The sequence below is a fragment of the Heterocephalus glaber genome, unplaced genomic scaffold (assembly GCF_053883595.1).
Source record: "Heterocephalus glaber isolate CG9 unplaced genomic scaffold, H.glaber_assembly_v1.0 deba00001755, whole genome shotgun sequence".
Taxonomy (NCBI): domain Eukaryota; kingdom Metazoa; phylum Chordata; class Mammalia; order Rodentia; family Bathyergidae; genus Heterocephalus; species Heterocephalus glaber.
In genome coordinates, this window is record NW_028258453.1 from 6,740,509 (window position 1) to 6,761,913 (window position 21,405).

Sequence of the window (21,405 nt, forward strand, 5' to 3'; positions counted from 1 at the left end):
TGTGTCAAGGCCTGGGCTGGACTCAGGAGATTTTCTGACATCCTGGGGTTGATTCTTACCTAGAACATTGACCATAGACCTTCTTTTTCTTTTTCTTTTTCTTTTTCTTTCTTTTTGTACTGGGAATTGAACTCAGGACCTTGCGTTTGCCAAGCCAACTCCCACAACTGAGCTAAATCCGCAGCCCTTGAGCTGGACGTTCTTAATACATCTGTGGTCCATTTTCAGGAAGAGTCTTCTGAATCCTTTAAGAAAACAGGAAAAGCACTGAAAAGACCGGGACAGAGCACTTAAAAGCAAGTGTCCCCCATGCGAAGTGAAGTCAACATTGTAGAAGCCTGCCTGTCCTGAAGTCTCTGCACTGTAATCTTTATTTTGGGACCCACTGGCAGGTAGGGGTTTGTTTCTTTCCTTTTTCTTGACCCGCAGGGAAGGCAATAGAACAGGAGCCAATCAGTGATGAAGGGGCGGGCTGTGTGAACTGTCCAATCAGGTAGGTCAAGGTAGGAGGGTTCTTCCGGTGTCATGGCGCTAAAGTGTGGTCCTGAGCACAAAGCTTGCAAGTCCGCCTTCTGTGGATTTTACTGGCAGTGACCTGCGTAGAAAAGACCCTGGGAGACCCTCAAGCCACGCAATGGTAACGCTGTGGGATGGGAGCCCTGAAATGGGGTGGAATCAGGGTGCGATCCTGTTAGAAGTGGTCAGAACCCCCTATGGTGGCTAGAGCCTCTGTTCTTAGCTTCAGACACTGAGGTGTTCCTCGACTGGCGGAGAGTCACTCTCTGTCCTTTTTGGCCTTTGCTGGGACAAGACTACTTCTAGATCTCCAGAGCCCTGTCCTCACTGTGACATGGCCAGCTCACAATGCCTTCTTGGAAACTCCCTGCTGCCCACTTCCACCAGCCTGGGGAGAGAAAGGGGCTTGGGGAGACCCTGACTCAGATGTGCATTGGAGCTGGGTGCAGCTGTTGTGAGCTAGGTCCCTGGTCTCGTTCCTGCCAGCAGCAGATGTGGAGGATCTGAAGTTTTGAAAAGCTGTGATGCAGGGTCTCATAGGCTCAACTCCTCTCTTCAGACTTCTGCTTTTTTATATAATTTATAAATTTCCAGTATGTCCTCACATTTCCAAATTCATGGTAGGTGTGGACAAAGGTTTGGAGAATTTATAGAACTATGTTGATGTGCCTCAGGGAGTGGTGGAGCACTTGCCAAACATCTAGTGATGTCCTGGGTTCCATACAGGGCAATGCAAAAGAAATTTATAATCTTAATTATTTAGGTGACACCCCTACTCACAATTAAACTCTTTAAGTGAGAACTGCCACAGATTTTAAAATTCTGAGAAAAATGGTGGGGAATGTTAAGGTATTAGCAAGGACAGGGGAAAGAGTGCCTGCTTAAGGACAACTTCCCGAAGGGGCTGCCTGTTAAACCCACACTGAGAAAATCCTTGAATTGGGGCATTCGCATGGACATGTATATGTGATATGTGTATGAGTGGAAAGGCACAGGGGTGTAATCTCTGAATTCATCACTATAGAGCTTGGCCTGATGGTAGTCACTGTTTAAACACCGAAATGCTGCCTGAGGCAGATATTAAAGGGAGCGCTAGAGTAGAGGAGAAGCCCCAAATAGACACTGCAAGCGCTTCAAGGGTTAGGCATAAAGGATTTTCTGCTTAGGGTAGATCAAAGGAGAGTGGTTAGGAGGGAAGAGAATAGAATGATGAAGCCTGCGAATAGTAGCACCTACAACATAGATCTTCTCTGAAAGTCAGATTGTTAATCTCAAAGGAATAATTGTGTGCTTGCCCAGTCTATGTGTGGGCAAAGAGTCATAGGCTTGAAGAAACGAGGGGAACTTAGTAATAGATAAATTTGCCTAATGTTACCACTGATCATTTCACCTAAACATTTATGAGGCACCATTGGAAATTAGGACACTGTCTGGTGTTGGTGCATCTTTAAAAATAGCCTGGGCTCCATCCCTGCAGTAGAAAGAAATGTGGATTCTCCAGCATACAGGAGATTTCAAGGTGTGCTTGATGTCTTTATTGTACAGAAACTGAACACTGGGTTTTGCCCAGAGCTATGTACCCCAACGTTTTAAATTTTTAAACAATTTTTGAAATCAGGTCTTAGTGTGTTGCACAGGGTGGTATGATCTTTTGATAGTGTTTGTACCTCAGTGACTGTTGGGATACATGCATGTGCCATTATGCTGGCTTGGGGTTCTTTCTTTATCATGCATGATTTAGCAGGATTTCAGTGCTTGGGTATAGTAAAAATTAGTGAAGCATGGTGGTTTACATCTTTATTCACTGACTTTAGAGACTGAAGAATATTACAACACCAAGCCCAGCCTGAACAATAGATCAAGACCCTCTTTCAATATGAATTATAAATTTTAGGAGTTATCTCCCCTGAATGGTAACTTGTTTAACATGCCTTAGGCTCTGTGTTAAAAGTCCTGTTCTGAAAGACAACAGAAAAACTACTCAGTGGAAATCTGCCTTTGAGTTTTTAATTTTATTCTTTTTGCACCCTGATGATACATGGTCCAGTATTGCTCAGGATGGTGGACAGCAGTAATGAATCACTGCTCTGTTAGCAACAGGACGCCAATGGTGAACAAGCATGACGTACAATGCACTCCACTCAAAGTGCAAGAGATATTTAGTATTATTATGAATTTTGTACTGTGTTACATATATTTCCCCAAACTCTGGTCAAGCCAGTGTGTTGAGCAGGTTTAAATGATCCAAGGCTAGGCAGTAATGCTTCCTTGATTAGGCACATTCTATAACATTTTCAAAACTTTGTCTTTTCAACATCCTTTCTTTGATTATTTTTCCTTTCTGTTTTTTGTTTTTTGGTACTGGGGATCCAACTCTGGTCCTTGTGCTTATGTGGCAGGTGGCAGAACCACTGAGCTAAATCCCCAGCCCTATTTTTCCTTTCTAATTTAAGTATTGTGTCTGTTTCAACTCTTCAAAAAGTCCTGTGTATGACATGATACTCATCAGATTGTTTCCCTTTTTGAGAGCTGTGTTAATCAGGTTCCCTAATCAAGGAAACAGTATGAATAGTAGTTGAAAAAGGGAACAATACTTTGGATTTTGAAGGTTTTTTCTTTGTTTGATGTAGTTTGGTGGTTGTTATCATTATTACTACTAGTACTACTACTACTATTTTTTTTTTATTATAATCATACTGTCATAATCTGATCATACTGTCCAGCTTGTGTCACCATAACAAAAGGATAGGACAGAAACTTTTCAGACAGAGGCCTGAACAGTTGGAATATAAGACATCAAGTATGTGCAAAGCTGAGGAGAAAACATTTCTACTCCTAGTTCTAATTTATGCTGATTTTGGAAACCCTTTTAACTGTTTTAACCTTGGGTAAACATCTACCTCTGTATGGCAGTTTGCCCATACATTTAATCCTACTTCTCTTTCTCTGACATTGATGAGCTGAAGGCATGTCTGTCCAGAAGTGCTACTTCCAAAGCTCTGTCCCCTTTGCAATGATTTATATCTCTCTGGGAAAAGAGATAACCATGGGCCTTTGTTATTTGGTCCATAAGTTACAATTGCTGAATCCCTCTAAGTTCTCTTGGCTTCTTCCCCCCACACCCTGAGAACAGACCTTCCAGTGGGTATCCTGGAGCCCTGGATACCCTGGGAATGGCCATGACACAGCTGAGATAAAGCACAGAGCTTCAGTTCAAAGAACCTTTTCGTCTGTCTCTATCTCCCTGTGGGTGTCATCAGGCAGCATGAAGTAGTGGAGCCTGTTCTGGCTTTTCACACTGGTGACATCTGAAATGTGGGTGCAGGTGGTGAGGACAAGGAGAGAGTGTGCAAAGACAGAGTACTTTGTGAAGATCCACTGAGCTTGGATGTGGGGTGCAGAGCTAGATTTGGCAGGTTGAGGGGTCTTTGGCCATCTCGTACCTTGTCATTCAGGACCTTAACTTTCAGGCCATGGTGATTGTGCACATCCAAAATTGTGTCTCAAGTTTTTTCCTGGAATTATGACCTAGAGCATAAGAAAGATTTAGTAGCACCTTGGGGAGGGAGGTCAAGGTAGTTGAACAATGTCACATAACAAACGGGATTGCTCTTAATAGAAGGAAATCTTGACCATAAACATCACTAGTGCTGTGCTTGACAAACCTGTTGCAGGTGTGTTTTTGTTCAACATTGTGTCCCTGCTCATCACTGCTAAGAGTATACCTCATGGCTTCATGTACATTTTTATACTGATGACTACTTTAGCTCTCCCACTTAGCTACATCCCAACCTCCTGTACATACATTTTTAGTGCCCAAGTGCTGTGTTAGAGAGTTCATACTGTCTTTTAATGAATTCACTCAATATTATTTTCCAGATTCATTTGAACTGCTGTATGGAGATGTAATTCCTGACAGGATCCCTATTGTTTGTCTGCATAACATTTTATTTGCCTTTCCACAGTTATGGGAGAGCAGGCTTGTCTTAATTCTGTCAGTGATGTAAATGCAACAAGGAACATTCTCTTACTTGCTGTCCCAGAATCAGATTTGAGAAAATCCCATGGATGCTCAGCAGCCTCTTTGTTGGTGCACAGAGTGTGTATCATTTAGGCTTTTATTACCGCTGTCCACACTACAGCATTCTAGTTTCTGGTTTCATAACCACGAGCACTGGACTTTTCCTAATTTGACAAGTTTCATGGATACATAGTGAAATTTTATTGCTTCTTTTCATTTTTTCTGTCTTTTTTCCCTCTTTTTAAGCATTCTTTTTCCATTTCCTCTATGAGATCTTTAAATTATCTGCTTATGTCATGTTCTCATATTTCTGATGAGCATTCTTCTTGTCTTTGTTTTCCCAGGTATTTCATTATGACTTACAGAGAACCAACATGCTTTCTTGTGATTTTTTTTCCATGTACATTTTTATTGCATTGAGAATTTTCATTGCTGAACAGAAATTCTTAGTATTATCTTTTGTGTCTCTTCAAAGTCGCCTTGAAATTTTGTTTTGTTTTGTTTTTGGTACCGGGGATTGAACTCACGACCTTGTGCTTGCAAGGCAGGCACAGTGCCACTGAGCTAAATCCCTGGCCCCATCACTTTGAAATTTGTGGCTTTGGAATTTTATTTCTAAGGATTTTCTCATTCCTAGGTCAGCAAGTCATTTTCTTCTACTTTCTTCCATATTTTAGGGTCATATTTTATATGTTTTCTTGAATCTTTGGAGAATGTACCTTTGAAAGTTTGTGATACAAAGATAAGCTTCACTTAGCATATAAAATGAGCAATTTAGGGCCAGGGAATTAGCTCAGTGGTTCTGCCACCTGCCTTGCAAGCGCAAGGACCCAAGTTCAATCCCCAGTACCAAAAATAAAATAAAATAAAATAAAATAAAATAAAATGAGCAATTTACTTCCAGAAAGAACTGATAAATTATATCTTAGTTTTGATTTGTTCTGCCAGCCTTATCAAATCTCAGTTTAGTTAAAGCAGATGTATTTGTTGATATTTTTTGTAATGTTAATGTGTACACAATTTGTCTGAATTAAAAAGTGTGATTATAACATTTGGCAAATTATTTGAGAGAACATCTCTGCTTTATTTTGTTTGGGCTCTCCAAAATATGAGTGTCCTTTGATTTTTAGAAGACTCTCATAGATGTTTTTCAAGTTTATATTGTTTTATTGTTATATACATACAGTTGTATTAAGCATATGATTTAATGAATCCATAGCATATTACATCATCAAATCTACCTCTGTACATTTTCTTCCCAATATTCATATCAGCTTCTTCAATTATATTTGTATGTATTAAGTTTTTGGAAGTTTTTCAGACTTTTAAAGATTTGTTAAATGTAATTTACAGTAATGTTTAAAGTTGGTTATATAAATGTTTAGTGTTATGTGAGACCATTTCTGCATGTCAATAATGTCCTTGCATTATAGTGACATGGGAGGAGGCGTTTTTTTTTTTCCAACAAATCTACATGTGATTATAGAGTGAGTGGGGAAATAGATTGGGACATGTAGTTGACAGCTTTCAAGGCAGAGGTTAGAATTATTTGCAAACATTGCTTTTCCTTTTTATTTTGGTACCAGGGATGGAACTCAGGACCTGCACTTGCAAGGCAGGAGCAGTGCCACTGAGCTAAATCCTCAGCCCGAATTTGCAAAAATTTGAAAGATGCTCAAATTTTTAATTACATGTTTGTTTGAAACTGTGGATTCTTCCCTACAAAGTTATCATATTCACACAGTATAGGGACATTCTTTCACTTTTGAAAGAAGGAATTTTTTTCTATTTTTACTGATAATCAGCTAAAAACACCTTTGCATTAAGGTTAGGGTTAGGCATGGTGACTCATGCCTGAAATGCCAGTACTTGGAATGCAGATACAGCAGGATAAGTACCAGCTGGGCTACCTGTGCTACCTAAAGGGTTCTACACCAGCCTGAACTACAAAAATGAAAGAAAGAAAGAAAGAAAGAAGAAAAACCTCATGAATTATGAATTCTAAATGGCTATTACCAAGCTGCTAACACCTAATAATAATAGTGTATAAATACATCACCTTGGGTCTAACATTATTGAATTTCATAAGAATTTCTGACCAAAAGGCTTACTAGGATACTGTCTTTTTATTCATCAAATATATATTCATTTAAAAAGCAGTCAGTAAATGTCTTTGCTGGAATATCATATAGTCACAATTCTAAGTACTTGCACATAAAAACTGAACCACGCAGCTTGCTCAGTGGTTCCGCCACGTTAAGCTAGGGAAAATGGAAAAAGAAAAAAAAAGAATGAGCTGATAAACTCAAGGTTCATTGTAGTTGCAAATGAGTACTGAACTTCGATGGAAACAAGGATTTGTATGTGTATATTGGAATGATATTTAAGTAATCATAACCTTTCCCCAGCGGGAAAGGAAGAGAGAGATACTGACCTTTCTTTATTATAATCTGTATAATATTTATATTTGGCAGATACAATATTTATATTATTTATTTATATATGTGTCATAATATATATAAAGATTTTAATTATCCTAAATGAATTTAATAGTTAGCTACTTTTTCTCTATTTTGTAAATATTCTAAATATATCTTATATAAATTGATATTAAGTGCATTAGTTGAAATAATTTGTAGGATGTATTTTTGAAGCTTGTTAAAATTTGCACCTTTCAGTCATCTACTTATTTTTCTTTGTTTTTTGGCCAGCCACTTGTTTATTAGTGATTGAAATATTTCAACATATGCCTCTCTGACATTATGCTTCATACTACATGCATTCCCGAGAAATTTTGATTATATTTACAATTTTATACAGGTTGTTTAGCAATACAAACTCATGTTCAGTTGCCCATTTTGTCACTTTTGTTGTGGTGATCTTGCTTTAGATATTTTAGAAACTATGTTTGCAAATGTGTAGCACCATTCTCAGCTCCTTACATTTCCTATACTATGGGAAGTTTCATGTATGGAGTGAATAATAATAATATAGATATAAAGTAAATGTATATTGCTGCATTCTAAGTTATCAAGTAAAGATGAACTCTGAGGGAATATATTTTTTTGGGGGGGATTAGTGGGAACTCAGGACATTGTGCTTGCAATGCAGGCACAGTGCCTCTGAGCTAAATCTCCAGCCCCTACATTTTATAAATATATTCAAACATATGATTTCTAGAATCTGTGCACTGTGTTATTTATCATACCTCTTCATCCATTCCTGTCTACAGTGACTCCAAATGCATGCACTTTCCTGTACTCAGTTAAACCCAACAGGCTCCAAAACTGTAGCTTAAGCTCATAATATACTCTATCAGCATAGTGAATGTGAAGACCTTTATTTCTAAATAGATGTTGTAAAAGCTGTACAATATCTAGCAAGTTGTTCAGTACAGTTAAGAATTGTTAAGTACAATTCAGTACAATTAAGTTTCCATTTGAGCTGTACTAAGGTCAAAATTTTCACCATTGTGTCTTCATTCTGTTTTGGATCCCACCAGGCAAAATAGCCATACTTGTTCAGAACTATTGCACCTGATTTCAATTTATACTTTGTGACTTCTTAGCTTTCCTATAGCAACTCCTGCCAGTGCTTATTGTGCTTGAATTTGTAACTATGAAAAACTTTTCTACAGGGAATGCTTAGAGAAAGAAAGACTCATTTAAGATTTTGTCATCATTAATTGTGATATGTCCCTTAATGGGTAGGAAGCACAATAAGTTAGTAAAGCTTTGGGTTTGTCTGTGGATGATTGGCTTGTAGGCTACAAACTACACAGGGAAAACCCACCCTGCATGGAGTTGCCACCAACCAATAAGCTTTTACCCAAGATGAAATAAAAAGGGAAGAAAGCAAGTCTCTCTTCTTTTCTAGGGAGGAGCTCTGGTTTCTGCCATTGCCCTTGGATGTTGGTCTGTAGTTCCTTGAGTCTTCCCGCACCAACTCTTCCACATTCCAGTGGAAATTCTTGAGTAGGGAAAGACCCTGAGATGACAGGTTATTGGATCTGAGGTAATCTCTGAGGTCATGTCCCTTTTCTTTACTCAGACACACCCCGACAGATATGTGACTTCCTAATATCCTAGGAATCTTTCACACTCATTGATGTGACAGTAAGTCTAACCATCACATGACTCCACCTATGGTTCCTTCCAGTGCATCTCTCCAACTTCATCTAGCTACCTGTAAGGTGGACACAGAATGGGTTTTCTGAAAATGCTTTGGACCTTTACAATTTCTTCATGCAAAGTGTTATCTGGTTTCAGTTCTTTGGAATTTTGAGTAAGTTACTAATTGAGGTTAGTATTCCCATGTTGAATTATGCTGAAAAGATTATTTCTGATTTCTTTCCTTCAAGTTACTGCCCATAGGATTGTAGAAAAATTCATGTTTCAACCGCTTCCCTCCCTTATTCCCCTGTCACTCAGCTTGGGATATGGCAAGATGATTTTTAAAAAGTTTTAAATGTGATTAAAACTATTATTGTTGATTTTTTTCAAGTGATAATAAGTTAGAATTTTTGATAAAATAACAAAAATGCTGATGTGCATAAGATGGAAATACACATTTTTCATAGGATATTTTCATCTAATAATTTATAGATATGTTGGTTTATTGATTTGCCAATGTGTAGAAGAGCTTTATATATATTTGTTCATCTAATACATTTGGTTATATTTGTATAGTTTTATCTTGTGCTTATATCTAGTGTTGAACTACTTTCATATTTGAGCTTTTAGCTTTTGTAAAATTGTGTCGCCGTGAGGGCTATGTATGATGTAAAGTGTATAATTTCCAATCAATTTGTCTAGACCTGATACATAATTACATGACATATTACTATATATTAAGCTAGAGATGTAATCTGTGGTTCAACCCCTTAGTAATCCCATTAGGTTCTTCTTGGTACTTTAATGTTTCAAGCATATACCCTGATGTTATATGCAAGCATAAACATTTTTATGTGTTCTGTATTAATCTCTGCTTACTACTTTTTAATCTTCTTGAATGATTTTAATTTTCATGTTACTATTTTTTCTGTAAATTTCTTTCTCTTTTTTTGTTTGTTTTTTTGGTAGCAGAGATCGAACTCTCAGTTCCTTGTGCTTGCAAGGCAGGTGGCGGAACCACTGAGCTAAATCCCCAGCCCCATTTCTGTAAATTTCTGATGTTACAGTCTTTGTTCTTTTCCAATATGTATATCTATTCTTTTCATTTTGTTTGAAGCCCCCATTTGTGGTTCCCTGAAATGATAATTAATATGTTATACATTCACTTTCATGCTTCTACATCGTCAATTTTTAATGAAGCCTTGCATTTGAAGCATGTGTCTTTTAAAAGTTTATGATTTAATCTCTTAATTTTCTTTTGGTACCAGGAATCGAACTCAGATCCTTGCACTTGCCAGGCAAGTGCTGTATCACTGCACTACATCCCTGGCCCTTAATCTCTAATTCTTAGGATTTTCAATATGTTTCTGCCCTTGGTGTCAGATTTTATTTGAATGGATGTGAAAGCCTGCATGTAATATTTCCAATACTTTGAACATATTATTTTTCCTTTTTTTTTTGGCTTTTATTGCTACATGTTTAAAGTACATAATGATTACATTCATTATAGGGTGTTGGTACATGAGCATACAATATTTCAATTATTTTTCCCCGAGAAATCGAATTCTCAATTGTTCTGAACATGATCTATTTGGGTGAATATTTCTTGTAATTTTGAGAAGAGTTTGTACTGTGTAACTGTCCCATTACAGATTTCTCTTCATCCATCAGCTATCAGTTACTGATGGAGTTGTTTTGACATCTTCAGGCATAGTTTGGAATCAGTGATATTTCTCTACATGTTCATGTTTTGCCTAATGTAATTTGATGTTGTCTTCAGTAGACTGTGTATCAATGACTGTTCTTAGTAGAGAACTGCCTCACCTGATAGTATTGTTAATTTTGAGGCATAAATTGAATAATGTCAGATTAATATAGATTCTGCAGAGTTTGTTGAATCATTGATAGAATTGTGTATCATTTTGCATAGCTTTCTATAAAATCTACCCTCACTGACGTTATTGTCAGGAGCATTTCTACATAAATTTTGGGGAAAAATCATTTCAAAATTAAAGCATGGCTGTAGTTGTCTAAGGCCAAATGGTGCCTTGCCAGAGAGCAGGATATGGCACATGGAAACATAACTCCCTTTTGCCTCTGGTCACAGCTGAGGATTCAATGGTCGGTAAAGCTGTGGCTCTCAATGACAAGAAGACACCAGCTGGAGACATCCTGGTTTCTTGAGAACCAAGTGGAATACAAAAGAGAAAGGTTTCACCTGAGGAGGGAGGAGTTGCTCCTCAGCTCAGCTCATCCCACCTACTGAGCTGGGAATGCTCTCCTTTCTGCTCTCACCAGCAGGAGATTTGTACCCACAAAAGGTCAGACATAAGATCACCTCCACCCTCCAAGTCACCCCATACCTCTCCAATTACTGTGTGTACCCAATAAATAGTGGCTAACTCAGAGAGTCTTTGTCTTGGCCAACTCTGAGGGACTGACCTTCAGGCCCCACATATGTGTTAAAATTACACAAGTCTCTATTGTTTTTTCTCTTTAGCCCATGCCCTTGCCCTTCCTAGGTAGTCTGAGGATTGATTGCCCTCCCATATGTCAACATAAAAACCACTCCTGTTCAGGTGGGCACAGCATTGGGACCATAACCCAGATGTGTAGTCATTGATTAGCTTTGATATCTGTTCTCTCTTTCTCTTACAGTCTAACCTGATGTCTCCTGATGGGCAATATAGCTTAACCACTGCTTCCTGGGGGTCTGGGGTCTCCTGTTTGCCACTGTGCTGCTTTGCTTATTGCTGACCAGTGTGTGAATGCTGTCTCATCTTTTCATACATGAATGCAGATATAACTTAATGTGTGCTTTTTTAATGGTAACTTAGTGTTTGAATATTTTTCAATAAATTTTGCTTTCAAAATTGTTTGAGATTTAAACTAATAACAATATGAATATCCTGGAAATATTCAGAAAGTTTCTTCACTGGGCCTTGGATGGGAGCATCCAGGTGATTTGTATGCAATCTGACTCAATCTCTCTTGCCCCGTGGATGACCACTGTCCCACTCTGGGGATGTTTTCTTAGTGTCCCATGTATGAGTTTCTATGAACAATGTTCTTTTAATTTCTTTGGAATTTTCAACACCTGACTTACAGAAATTGAAAGAGAACTGTTTTTAGAGGGGTTTTTTCCTCTCACTATTGTTCACAAGTACTGATAGGTGAGTCAAGAGCCACGTGCTTTCTCACCATTCCATTGGTCTTGTGGTTCACAATATTTCAAGTTTACTTCAAAAGAATCACATCCATCTCTAGGAGTAGTGGCATAGTGTATTCTCTGGACATTGGAAACAAGTCATTTATCTAGATGTTTTTTTCAACTAAAGTAAAGGAAATGAGTGTAGAGTGTATTGATTGGTTCTCCATTCCTGCATAAATCTACATCCTTATTGTATTCTTCCACACTTCCATTTATTTTCTTCAGTGATTTTTATCAAAAAAGTATGGTCTTTGGTATTTAGTCAGTGTTTTCTCTTGAGTTAGATATGTTGTGTTTTTTCCGATTTGTGTTCATTGGTCTTTAATCCCTATAAATAACTTTATACTGTGTACACAGCAAATAGTTTCTTTTCTTGTTTGAGTTTGTCCTTCTAATTCTGATGGTTACTTGATTGTCTTCTGAGGAAAACCTTTTTTCCCATTTACAAGTTATTTTACTATGAATTCTCAAGTCATTCAAGGTTATCTTTCCCATTTCATTTTGTAACTTAATTATTGCATGTAGAGTAAAAGACTATACAGTCTAGGTTTCTAAATCCACACTTGTTTTTTCTGGAACATAAATAAAAGAAGTTATGATTTTTTCAGAGATGTATAACACCTGCTCTATCAAGAATCAATATTGCACATATATGTGGACCTACTGAAGTCTGTCTTCCATTCCTGAGATCCATTTGTCATTTTCTCAACTAATGGTAGAAGGTCATGAAAGGTGGAGTTTCAATGTCATTCATGTATATTATGGAAGCTGTCCACCTTCTTGTAAGAATTTTATTATTGGTGTACAGATATAATTATTTTTAACAAATTAAAAGTGTCATTTGCAGTTGATACTTTTTAAAAAAGAAATATTCCTTTTTTTGTGGGGAGTTTGAGTCAGGTCTGTCTTTGTATTTCAGACTTGTCAAACTTGCTATGTACCTGAGGCTGGCCTTGAACTCAAGCCCATCCTCCTGCACCAGCCTCCGAATTTCTTAGATTATAGATATGTACCACCACCAATTTCACCTGGTTGAAATTTTCTTCTTATGCCTAAGTACGTTGTGATGCATTGTTTATGAATGCAGACTACATTTTACTCATCCTCCTCCCCTCATGCTCCCCTAGAATTTCTTCTATCTGAGGGCAAGGAGACCAGTTGGTGACACTGAGCTGTAAGATACTTTGCTCTCCTTTTTTTGTTTTCATTGTTGATAGACTTATACCAATAAAACTGTTTTTTCATAAACATTTTAGTTATTATTCATATGCCATATCTGATGTTCAATTTTTCTCCTTTTTTCTTATTGGGGATCAAACTCAGGACCTTGTGCTTGCAAGGCAGGTGGTGGAACCACTGAGCTAAATCCCCGGCCCTGTTCAATTTTTTTCATGAAACCAAATTCAAGTTTGAAAATACTACAGTATAATCAAAGAAAGAAGGGCTCAATTCCATAAAAAGATTTGAAAAGAGATGTTACCAGTATCTATCATAGCCATTCATTAGATATTCACCTGCCCCAGTGTTTTGTGGATGGTGATGTATGCTTTCTCTGTGAGCTCCACTTTAAGAGACAGTGTGCAGGTACCCTTGTAGTGACCTACAAAAAGAACCTGTACTTCTTTTCTGCTGTTCCATTCGCTTTGCTGTTTGAAAAAAGTACATATGCTTCCAATCGATGCCAAAACATGGAATTAATATTTGATATTAATATTTGAAGGATTCACCCTCCAGCTTATTGTGTTTTGTTTTGTTTTGTTTGAGACAGTCTCACTATGTAGTTCAGGCTGGACTTGAACTCACTGTGCAGCCCACACTGGTCTTGAACTCAGGGCAATGCTCCTACCTCAGCCTCCTGAGTGCAGGGGATACACATATGCACCATCACAACTAGGTCTCAGTTCAACATTTTATGAGAGGACTTTAAAGTATCCCACACTGAGTCTCAACCTTCCTTTGAGAAATATCTGTACGATGTTTAGGAGACAGTGACCTTTGAGGATGTGGCTGTGAACTTCACCATGGAGGAGTGGACTTTGCTGAATCCATCCCAAAAGAAGCTCTACAGAGATGTGATGAGGGAAACCTTTAGGAACATGACTGCTATAGGTAAGGATGTCATTTCTGTCTTATCTATATGATCAGAGAATATTGCTTCTTGCTTATAAGTGCTATCACATTAGAGAGAAAGGAAATATTTTGAAGAATATCTCAGGCCTTGTTACATTATATCATGAATCTAATTAGAATCTTAAATTTTATGTAATAATATAATACGTAGTTGTATTTCTATGTCTACAACTCAGGAAGAGCATGTGATGACCAGGAAGTTGAAGAAGATTGCAGAAATTACTGGAGAAATCTAAGGTAATTTGCATTCACAAGGAAGAACAATGTCCCTCCATACTCAGTATATGAGCTGAAATATGTCAGTCAAGAAAAGGAGGCCAACAGTGGTTGTGGCGCCTGCCTCGTAAGCACAAGGTCCCGAGTTCGATCCCCGGTACCAAAATAAATAAATAAGTAAACACTAAAGAAATAAAATTATTGGGCAGGGGATTTAGTTCAGTGGTTTCATCACCTGCTGTGCAAGCTCAAGGACATGAGTTTGATCCCCGGTACCAAAGAAAAAGAAAATGAGGCCAAGTTCAATATAATGTCACAAATATTCTCCAAATATATATACACCTTAAGTATGTATAATCTGACAATTTAACCCTAAAAATGTATGAAATTGCATTTAGGTATTATATAGGGTTTATTTGTAAAAACAAAAAATTTGAATTTTGACAGGAACCCATCTTTGAGATATCTATTCATGTATACATGCAAATTTAAGACATTCAGTACCCAAAAATTGCTAATCTTGAAGCAGTATTCAAAGTACAAATGAATGCTAGTGTTGCAGTAGGTATTTTACTGATGTTCTGGAGAGAAATGAGTCCATTTGTGGTTTTTAAAAATTAGAAGGCACCCTCCAGAATTGCTGGTGGAATGTTAAATACAGCCCCTGTAATAATCAGTGCACAGATGTCTCAGAAGCTGAAGTAGAACTTCTTTTTTTCCAATGGGATCATGAATCTCCTGGGTATACTCTCAAAAGAGTTAAAAATCATCATATTGTACTGATATATGCATATCCATACTCAAAGCAGGCCATTTTATACCAGCTAAACCATCACTGGATGGATTCACACATGAAGAATATGGTTGATAGGCTCAGTATGATGGTGCACTCTTGTCAGCCCAGCACTCTGGGAAGCAGATTCTGCAGGCCGACAAGTTGAAGCTCAGCCTAAACCACTTAATCACCAAGGAGTATCTCTCAAAATAAGAAATAAAAAAGCTGGAGATTTTTTACTAAGACCTGTGTTTAATTCCCAGCTCTGAAAAGAAAAAGAAAGTATAATAACAAATGTATAATTAGCCAAAAAAGATGAATAATATCATGTCATTTGTCAAAAGAAATAGGTGGATCTTCATCCCATTATGTTGAGTGAAATAACTCATGCATAAAATGTGAAATATCACATGATTTCTCTTCTATAAGAAACCAAAAATTATAAATTAGTGAGTAAAATAAAGGAGAGGTGATAGGAAAAGGAAAAACTGGTAGTTTGGAGATGGGAGATGGGAAAGACAAAAAGGGTAAGGAGAGAAGGGGAAAGTGATGGGGAAAAGGTATCAAAATGATCAGTAATGTGATATTCCTATGAGCAAGTTGCCCATTATCCAGCTAAACTTTCTTGTTTGGAAAATATGCCAAGTTAAAAATTCCTACATGAATACCACTCTTGTGGGAATGGGTATTTTGAAGATTTCTTTCAAGACATCCTGTTAATTCATTGTCCAAATTTGTTATCAGGCATGAAAATGAACTTCTGGTACATCATTAATATGGAGACCCATTGTATTGTGACTTTTTCTTTACAGCAATGAAGAAGTAGAGAAATGCTATCAATACAAAGGTTGGAATCAATATGAAAAAATATTCCTTTGGACTCCAGTTGCTAATGTGCATAGGAAAGAAGCTGGTTCAACACCAGCTGACAGCCTTGCTTGTAGGGAGCCTCTGATTGGTCATTTGTCACAAAATGTGCCCCTCATAGCTCACACTGCACTGAAGCCATACAAATACTTGGGATCTGAAGAGAGTCATTATAAATGTGATCAACGTGGAAGAAACCGCAGTGATTTCCATTCCTTTCAGAAGCATGCAAGGACAAAGGCTGGAGAGAAACCCTGTGAATGTGATCAATGTGGGAATATCTCCTGTGATCTTAGTGAAAGAACTCATCTTAGAGAAAACGCCTTTGTATGTAAGAAAAATTTGGCAGCTTCCAGCACAGACAGTGATGTTCAGATCCATGAGAGAAATCACAGTGAGGGGAAACCCTATGTCTGTAAACAATGTGGCAAAGCTTTCAGAACATATAAATATGTTCAGATCCATGAAAGAAATCACAGTGGAGGGAAACCGTATGTATGTAAGCAGTGTGGGAAAGCTTTCAGCACATATGGATATGTTCAAATACATGAAAGAGCTCACACTGGATACAAACCCTATGAATGTAAGCAATGTGGGAAAGCTTTCAGCACAAAACGTTCTTGTCAAAGACATGAAAAAGCTCACAGTGGGGAGAAACCATATGTGTGTAAGCAATGTGGGAAAGCATTCAGCTCATATGATACTTTCAAAACACATGAAAGATTTCACAGTGGGGAGAAACCTTATGTATGTAAGCACTGTGGGAAAGCTTTCAGAAGAAGCAGTCATTGTCAGAAACATGAAAGAGTTCACACTGGGGAGAAACCCTATGTATGTAAGCAATGTGGGAAAGCTTTCAGCACAAAATGTGCTTGTCAAAGACATGAAAAAGTTCACAGTGGGGAGAAACCATATGTGTGTAAGCAATGTGGGAAAGCTTTCAGCTCATATGGTTCTTGCAAAACACATGAAAGATTTCACAGTGGGGAGAAACCTTATGTATGTAAGCAGTGTGGGAAAGCTTTCAGCACAAGCAGTCGTTGTCAAACACATGAAAGAATTCACACTGGGGAGAAACCCTATGTATGTAAGCAATGTGGAAAAGCTTTCACCACACACATATATTCCCAAATACATGAAAGAGTTCACAGTGGCGTGAAACCTTATGTATGTAAGCAATGTGGGAAAGCTTTCAGGACAAAAAGTGCTTATCAAACACATGAAAAAGTTCACAGTGGGGAAAAACCATATGTGTGTAAACAATGTGGGAAAGCTTTTACCACACATAGATGTTGTCAGAGACATGAAAGAATTCACACTGGAGACAAACCCTATGCATGTAAGCAATGTGGGAAAGCTTTCAGCACAAACAGTTATTATAGAACACATGAAAGATTTCACAGTGGGGAGAAACCCTATGAATGTAAGCAGTGCGGGAAAGCTTTCAGCACAAGCAGTCATTGTCGAAAACATGAAAGAGTTCATACTGGGGAGAAACCCTATGTATGTAAGCAATGTGGGAAAGCATTCAGCTCATATAGTACTTGCAAAACACATGAAAGATTTCACACTGGGGAGAAACCCTATGAATGTAAGCAGTGTGGGAAAGCTTTCAGCACAAGCAGTCAATGTCGAACTCATGAAAGAGTTCACACTGGGGAGAAACCCTATGAATGTAAGCAGTGTGGGAAAGCTTTCAGCACAAGCAGTCACTGTCGAACACATGAAAGAAGTCACACTGGGGAGAAACCCTATGTATGTAAGCAATGTGGAAAAGCTTTCACCACACACATATATTCCCAAATACATGAAAGAGTTCACAGTGGCGTGAAACCTTATGTATGTAAGCAATGTGGGAAAGCTTTTAGCACAAAAAGTGCTCATCGAACCCATGAAAGAGTTCATACTGGGGAGAAACCCTATTCATGTAAGCAATGTGGGAAAGCATTCAGCAAAAGCAGTAATTTTCGAGCACATGAAAGGATTCACACTGGGGAGAAACCCTATGAATGTAAGCAGTGTGGGAAAGCTTTTGGCACACGTAGTGCTTGTCAAAGACATGGAAGGATTCACAGTGTGGAAAAGCTTTCAGCAAAAGCAGTTGTTGCCTAAAACATTTTTAGAGCTCACACTGGGGCAATGCCCTCTGTATATAAGTAAACTGGGAAAGCTTTCATCACTCATGGTGATTGTGAAAGACACAAAAGACCTCTTACTGAGTTTTGATCATACATAAGCAATGTGAAAACTTTCACACATGATTGTCAAATATGAAAAACACTGCGTTGAAACCATGAGTATGTAAAATGGGATAGGTGTTAGTTCACAAATTGTTAAAGTCATGATGGAATTTTCACTTGGGAGAAGCTCTCTATATATGAGCCTATTTTTAAAATCTTGTAAAAAATCCCCATGTAGTGGAGACCTTTAGAAATAATGCAAACAAATTTGATGTCAATATTTCTTTGCACAGGAGCATGGCCACAAATTTGAGGCTGACCATGCTTACACAGTTAAAGGCCAGCCTGAATTACAAAGGGAGACTCTGCCTCAAACAAAAAGCTTCTTTGCAAATTTCTCAGAAAGTACAAATCCCAGATAGAGATATCCTAAAGTACATACATTGTGTGGTTTTCAGTAAATCACTTACAAATATCTACATTCTGTATCTTAGGGTTTAACATAAAAATATTGAGTTGACATAAATTTGTGCTTTTGTATATCTTTGTGCTTAGTCCATGGTGTCTTAATTGTACATGGTAAATTGAAATGTAGTTTTTACTTTCCAGTGCAATTACTATGTAGGTTTTCTTTTGGCTTTCAAGTAGGAGGTATAGATCACAAAAAACCTTAATTTTTAAATGGTTCTTTGTTAATTGTGATTTTACCGCTGCATTTGTTTTAACTTTGTAGTGCATACTCCATATTCTGTGTAAGAAAAGATATTTTTGAATTTGATACTATATATTGAAATATATATTTTCAGAGATTTGTGAACATGTGTTTTTGAGAAAGTTGAGTTTTCATACAACTTGCACTTTAGCAAATGTCATGGTTTTGTATTGTGACACCTACTTCAGATATCATGTACATAATGCAGGTTTTTCTTATACCAACCAATATTATCATTTACAAAACTTTTTGTTTTCTTCCCATCAGAATTTTACTTTTCATGTTTATATTGCAATGACTTTTAATTTGGTGTTAATTTTTTCACCACGTGTACCCAAAATAAACCGTACTGCTGTGTTTTGGATTGCCACAGACCAGCAGGACCATAACTTCTCTCCAAAAGGATATCATGAAGTATAGTAATCTGTCCAGAAGGTATAAATGATGGTAGGGTTTATGTGTAACAAGACTTTCAAAGGAATTTTTGTCAGCTGTGGAGCGGTTGTAAGGAGAGTAGTTGCTATTGAATGAACAAGTGTCATTGCCTTTGTACTTGTACAAGTACAGTGTACAGATGCCTTTATTCTATTCCTTGATGCTATGGTGCCATCCTACCTTTGGTCATCATTATTGTTTTTACCTAGTAAGCTGATCTAATGGTATGAAGGAAAAAGTAACTAATGTGAGGTGTCAGTTTGGTAAAGGGCCGGGAATTTAGCTCAGTGGCACTGTACGTGCCTCACAAGTGCAAGGTTGTGATTTCTATCCCCAGTCCTGGAAAAAAGAATGAAAAGAATCTGTCAGTTTGCTAAAAAGTGAATTTACTAAGTTATAATTCAGGTTGTGTTTACCAGGTTTTGAGAAATGTTTACAATACCATTTATCATTGTTCCTAAGAACCACTATCTTTTGCTTGAAGTCTGTGACAGTTGCCTTCAAACACACATACTGGGCCAAGTTGTGTGCATGAGTCCCAGTTGGTCCCCTTTGCCCTGTACTTTTTTCCTATCTTTTTTAGCATTAACATTGTTTGTAAAATGTTTTATATAGTGTTCTTGAATATAAAAGCTGCTGGATTTCTGATGGGATTGCAGTGTTACAAACCTATGGTATCATGAAAACATTACTGAGCAATGCATTAAATACCCAAAATTGAGGGAGTACATCTTCCCCTAGCATTAGTTATGCTTAGCTACATACATTACTTACCAGTTGTATAATGTCATTTAAAACTATGTCTATTCTGTACCTGAAATATCTGATGTAATTTGAGGAATACAATGTACTGCAGAATACAGTGTCAATGTTTACACCCTACAACATGTGGCCAACTTCCCTGTAGCACAGTTCTGCTGCTTACCATCACCAGGAGGATATGTAGTGTGCATTGCTGTTGCAGCTAGTGACAAAATATCGAAACTCCATCATGTTTTATCTTGAGCATATTTACTTTCTGATTATTTTACCATGAAAAAAATCTTGCTGACCCTGCTGATGCATGCTTGTAATCCCAGAAACTCAGCAGGCAGAAGTGGGAAAAAAAGTTGAGTCCAGCCTATTCAACAGTGAGACCCTGTCTCTAAATAAATATGAAAGTCAGAGCTGGGGATCTAGCTCAGTGGCATGGGACCTGCCTCAAAAGCTCAAGGTCCTAAATTTGATCCCTGGTACTGGAAAAAAACCAAAGATATATATATATATTTGCATTTTATATACTTATATAATATATACCTATATATGTAGATACATATCTATATATATGAAAATTCTGCAGAGGTATCTCTGCTTTAATACTTGTAGTTTACTACTCAGTGTCATAATTATTTTAATAGTAACAATTACACATCAGTGTTTGTCCTTTTCTCATTTCACTACTTAATAGTTTACCTCAAGCATCATTCTGGCAGCACATTTCTCTTTTTACTGACTATCTTGAACTTTGGTCAGGCAGGTATCAGTTTAACCAGTCAATTCTTGTATTGAATAAATTTGATAAAATTGTCATTTTTTGCATTTCCTGTTATCCTATAAAAATTAATGGAAAATAGGAAAGTTTTGGTCATCCTGTGTATAAAGAATTGGACTGGTGGGTTGTTTATGTGTAAAAGTTTAAGTCAAATGTGATTCCTTTAATCCTAGCTTCAGGAGAGGCTGAGACAGGATCATTGTGGCTTTGAAGCTAACTTTGGGGGGTCACTTAGCTAGATGCCTTAGCAAACTGAACAGTTGTCTTTATACTGGCATTTGAAGTTTAAGAAAAGAAATTTAGGACAAGAACATAAACCTAGGATAGGGTACAAAAAAAATCAATAATGCAAATCATGATTTTGTTGCTCAGGAAATACTCTTTTCATGGAAATAACTGTACAGCAGTAATATATACGCCTGTCAGAATAAAACATAAGCAATAGATGATGAAAGAGCCAAGCATTCCATGTTCTGAATGTAGAGAACATAGAGAGATATACTAAAATTTTCTTTTCTCAATGTTTTTGCTGGTGTGTTTGGTAGAAAAGAAGGTAGGATGATACAGTAAACAAAAAGCTTTATATAAACATTTACAGCTCTTTCCCAGACATGGAAGCAAATACAAAAGCATGAAAAAATAACCACCAGAATGGGAAACATTTTACCTGATATGCCTCAGAGAACTAATATGTGAAAA

General features: G+C 37.3%; 1 protein-coding gene across 1 annotated transcript; it reads left to right on the plus strand.

Moving 5' to 3' along the window:
• Window positions 1-492: 492 nt before the first annotated feature.
• On the plus strand, window positions 493-17,174 carry LOC147821264 (uncharacterized). Its single transcript, XM_087201119.1, is given in 6 exon segments — window positions 493-637; window positions 10,757-10,970; window positions 13,843-13,969; window positions 14,167-14,227; window positions 15,794-16,997; window positions 17,000-17,174. Coding segments are annotated over 5 exon segments (1,464 nt in total). The 5' UTR covers window positions 493-637; window positions 10,757-10,922; the 3' UTR covers window positions 17,024-17,174.
• Window positions 17,175-21,405: the final 4,231 nt, after the last annotated feature.